Source organism: Penaeus chinensis, chromosome 36 (assembly GCF_019202785.1).
Source record: "Penaeus chinensis breed Huanghai No. 1 chromosome 36, ASM1920278v2, whole genome shotgun sequence".
Lineage (NCBI taxonomy): Eukaryota > Metazoa > Arthropoda > Malacostraca > Decapoda > Penaeidae > Penaeus > Penaeus chinensis.
Window position 1 is genome coordinate 2,591,308 of NC_061854.1, and position 5,000 is coordinate 2,596,307.

General features: G+C 32.2%; 1 protein-coding gene across 10 annotated transcripts in view; it reads left to right on the top strand.

The window, feature by feature from the left end:
* The window catches only part of LOC125044617 (protein retinal degeneration B-like), a 56,958-nt gene extending 53,544 nt beyond the window's left edge, over positions 1-3,414 (top strand). For all 10 annotated transcript variants that reach the window (XR_007116502.1, XM_047641376.1, XM_047641371.1 and 7 more), the window contains one exon: positions 1,483-3,414. Coding sequence is in view for 8 of the 10 variants with exons in the window: in XM_047641371.1 (XP_047497327.1) it covers positions 1,483-1,600 (118 nt within the window). In the remaining 2 variants the exon portion in view is untranslated. The remainder of the gene's footprint in view (positions 1-1,482) is intronic.
* Positions 3,415-5,000: the final 1,586 nt, after the last annotated feature.

Below are 5,000 nucleotides of genomic sequence, written 5' to 3' on the forward strand. Positions count from 1 at the left end.
ATAAGAACAGGGTCTGTCTGGCCCTCGAGTGCTGTGAGACGACCAGAGATAGCCTCGGCAAACCCCCGGGTACACTCGTCCTCCCTCAATCTGTCCAAATGAAACACCCAAGGGTGCTCATTTGGGCGACAGGGGGTTCTAAAGTGGACCCGGAGAGTAGCCACAACTAATCTATGATCAGTTCCACAGAACTCAGCGCTTCGATACACCCTGCAGTTCTGGAGGATCCTCCATCGAGTGCTAACGAGGATGTGGTCGATCTCCTTGGCCACTCTAGCTATATCGCTGTACCAAGTCCAACGATGCGGGTCAGAACACTGATACCAGGAGCCAGAAATCCTCAATTTCTGGGACCTAGCAAAGTCACGGAAAAGGAGGCTATTCTCGCTGCCAGCATCAGCTCCTGAGCCATGAGGACCGACAGACATCTCTTAGCTAGCTCGATCACAGCCATATATATATATATATATATATATATATATATATATATATATATATATATATATATGTATATATATATATATATATATATATATATATGTATATATATATATATATATATATATATATATATATATATATATATATATATATGAATATATATGTACATGTGTATATATATATATATATATATATATATATATATATATATATATATATATATATATATATATATATATATACACATATACACACATACATACATATATGAATATATATATATATATACTTATATATGAATACACACACACACACACACACACACACACACACACACACACACACACACACACACACACACACACACACACACACACACACACACACACACACACACGCGCGCACACGCACACACACGGGCACACACGCACACACGCACACACACACATATATGATTATATATACTTATATATGAATATATATATATATTTATATTTATATTTATATATATTCATATATATATATCTATTTATATTCATATATATATTCATATATATATATATCACACACACACGCACATACACGCACACACACGCACACACGCGCGCACACACACACACGCGCACACACATACACACACACACACACACACACACACACACACACACACACACACACACACACACACACACACACACACACACACACACACACACACACACACACACACACACATACATATATAAAAGTGTATATATATATGTATATTAATGTGTATATATATGTGTATATGTATAGATATACATATATACATACATACATTTATATATATATTTATATATATATAATACATATATATCTGTGTATGTGAGTGTGTGTGTATGTATGTATGTATGTATGTATGTATCTATGTATCTATGTATACTGTATACACACTTCACATGGACATACAGTGCAATCTAAAACAAAAACTAAATTGTTCAGAAGAATATAATCAAATACCTAGATTATCAGCTCTGACCTGTTTCTATTTCCTTCCAGTTCTGCCAAACGGACTACGTCTTTTCCCGTCCTGGGAGCTTCAGCAAGTGAAGGTGTAATCAGGTCCAGAGGTTCATCTCACTCCCCACATCCAAATCATATGAGCATGAGACGATAGTAGTACCTGTTTTGAACACAGAGTTGGACTGTTATTTATGTTAATTAGGCAAGAGGGAAAAAGGATGGATATTGATGACTGCAGAGATTTGCTTTGATCATTGGTGATGGCAAAAGGTTGATGGGTTATATGCTGCTTGACATGTGTGGTCTGACATTATGACTGTTTATGGAAGATTGTATGAAAAGTGACAAGACTGTATGAATGTAACTATTAGAGATTTTATGAAATCTTATTGGAACAGTGCAGTGAAGAATGTGCAATTTTTTTAAACTCGTTTTTTTTTTCTTCTTCTTCTTCTTTTTTAATGAAATGTGATGCTTTCCCTGGTATACATGTAGGAGAGAATTAAACTGCTGTGTATCTTAGTAGGAACTGTTGCCATACTTTAGTATTTGTTTAAAGGATCACAATTATGCATGTTTATACTTGGTTACAGTTGTATGTTTGTATTCAAGTGTACAGAATATTATTTGAACATCATATATCTTAATGATGGATAGACTTTATTGTAAAGAGTATTCTCTTGAAGTGACAATTGTGAACTTCATGTTACTGATATTGTAATAGAATTTATCTCAGGTTATGATTCAGTGTTAATGAAGAAAATGATACTGTGCTGTGTATTTTACTGCTAGAAGGATCCATTGTTTTGCCATAATTATGTTTGTACAGTATTATATAGATATGGAAATTCAGTTCAGTCATATTTCAGTCCCACTTTTTAAGATGTTCTTGTATCAAGTTCAGTTTATATATTCTTTTGCAAATCGACTTTTAGCAGTTGTAAGAAAAGTAACAGAAAAGGCAGTATTACATAGATATTACCTTAGGAATTATATCATTTATATTTATTATTCTTATTTATTAAATTTTCTGAAGTTATGTTTGTTTTTTCAGTAGGAAATCTTGGATGAATTTAAACCCCCTTTAGTCTCAATTTGTTCTTGTATTCTGCAACATGATGTCTCACCTTCGAGAACTATATAATGTGGATTCAGTCATTACTTAAGAGGACGTTCTGTGCAAAGTTCCCGCTAATTGCCCTTGTTAATTAACTTCTCTAATATCCTGTCCTAGAAAAGAAGCAGTCACTCTCTGTGTCTTCTGGTATTAGTTAAGAAATTTCTGTATGTACAGAATATTGATATTGTTATACCTAGTTTTTATGTAGCTTGATATTAGTAAATTATGTTTTTAATGATAATATCAAAACATTTGTTATTAGCTGTATATCATATTTTAATGTCAGAAACATAGTGAAAAAGAAAATATATAACAGTAAGTTAGAATACTCAGTCTGTATGTCATATGAACTTGGTAACTAGAGTATATGTTATTTTTTTTTCTCTAAATTATTTATTATATTTTAAGTCTGTTATTTACAATGAAATTCTTTGGGAAAGATCCCTTTGTTAAAAGACAGGTCTGTGTTGTGGCCAAAGTTTTGTCTATTAATCGTTGAGTAAAGTTTTGTGAATATAATTTTCTCACCCTTTACTTTTATATTATTAAATTCATTACAAATCCTGGTCTATAGATATTTGAAATGTGAAAGGTAATTGAAGTTATTGACAAGAATACTGGATGTCAGTTTCTCTTTATATAAGAACGTGCTAGCTCAGTACATCTTTGTATTTTGTGCCGACCTTCAAGGAAAGGGTCAGAAAAAACATGAGAAGGAAAAAGAAAAAAGAAAAGCAAGTTTACAACACATAATCTGGTGGCCTTTAGTGTAAGGCAGATATCTAGTCAGGGAAGATGTCTTGATTCAGAAACACTCAAAATGGTAAGAGATCCTAAAAATGCCATGACCAATTGTTTTATTAGCCTGAGTTAATTATTTAAATATTATTATTATTATTATTATTATTATTATTATTATTATTATTAATTATTTATTTATTTATATGTTTTCCAAATTACTGTGAAAATTTGATGCACCATGGCATGCAGATATATTTCATAGTCTACAAGTATCTTGTGTATATTGACTTAATTTGCATTATGGCATGAGAGAAATGATATAATAGATGAGAAGACTGAATATACCAGTAAGTAAAAAAGTTCTATGTGCCAAAAAATGAATTACAAATGTTTTTCTGTTATACTGTATTCATTTTTTTTTTTTTTTTTCCTTTAAAGTACACAAAAGACTAAAAGTTTATGCCAGATATGTATGGAAAATTGTCTTAAAAATATCCTTTTCTATGATAGCCATCTTACTGGCAGGTCATCTTCCTACATCTTTTTTAACAAATTATGTGGAAAGAAGATAAATGACTATATGTGCAATTACCTTGAAACTTGTCTTATTTGGTAAGTATATTATTATATTCTATCATTTAACAACACCTTTGCTTTTCATGAGAATTTATGGAGTCAGTGAATATTTGTACAGAACGTCACCTTAGTTTCCTAAAATGATTATAATAAAAAAAAGATTCTTGAAGAAGTGTATGAAAGTTTTATTTAATTTGTTATAATTTCTTCTAAATTACTACAGTTCAGAGTATGGCACCAGTCTTGCTGGCGTGAGCAACAAGTGCCTCACCAACGTTTTAAAGAACTTCCAGCACATGATACACCCAGGAACAAATAGTTATATACAGTGTAAAAAGTGTCAGAGATTCAGCTCATTCTCTTACTCACATCTCTCATCCTCTGAACAAGGAACAGGCAGAATAAGTCACATAGAAAATTATCATAGGAATGAATCATTTGCATGTACAGATGACCTCTTTCCTCCTCCTTCAAATGGCAACTTTTGAACTATGCTATGAATTACTCATTACGCTTCTGTTCCCTCCCTAGTGTGGTAAGGCCAGACAGTTAGCAGGGGAAATTCTTGGCTCTGAAAAAAATAAGGTTTACAAATGCTGACAGAATGAAATCAAAATGTACAGAAATAAATCCATACATCATAATGAGAAAAGCTGAAATGATATGAATTGTTAACATGTTATCCCATATTGAACTGCCTTCCTTGCTTTGTATATTGCACACAGGTGTTACAAATACTTTTTTTTTTTTTTCACAGATACCTTGTTTGGCTTTTCTGATGGCATACAGTCTTAAAATATTTATTGTCTCTTTTCATAGCATAGGAAGTTTGCTATTATATTTCCTTAAAGATTCTCATTAAGCCAAAAGAAGTTGACATAATATACTCTTTGCTAACACAAAATAGAAAAAGTGGTCCCATAAAATTATTTCAGATGATAACTTTTTTTAATGCTCCTTTCTTTTGAGCAACTCAGACGGCAAAGGAGAGGCACTGTGATGGTTCATATCCGCATAAGAAAGAACAGCAATAATGTCAGGAGAGTTCCATTTATTATTATCAGTTTTGCGCCTCGCATAAACTACCCCCTCTCTCAAAGATCTGTCTTAAAGGCTT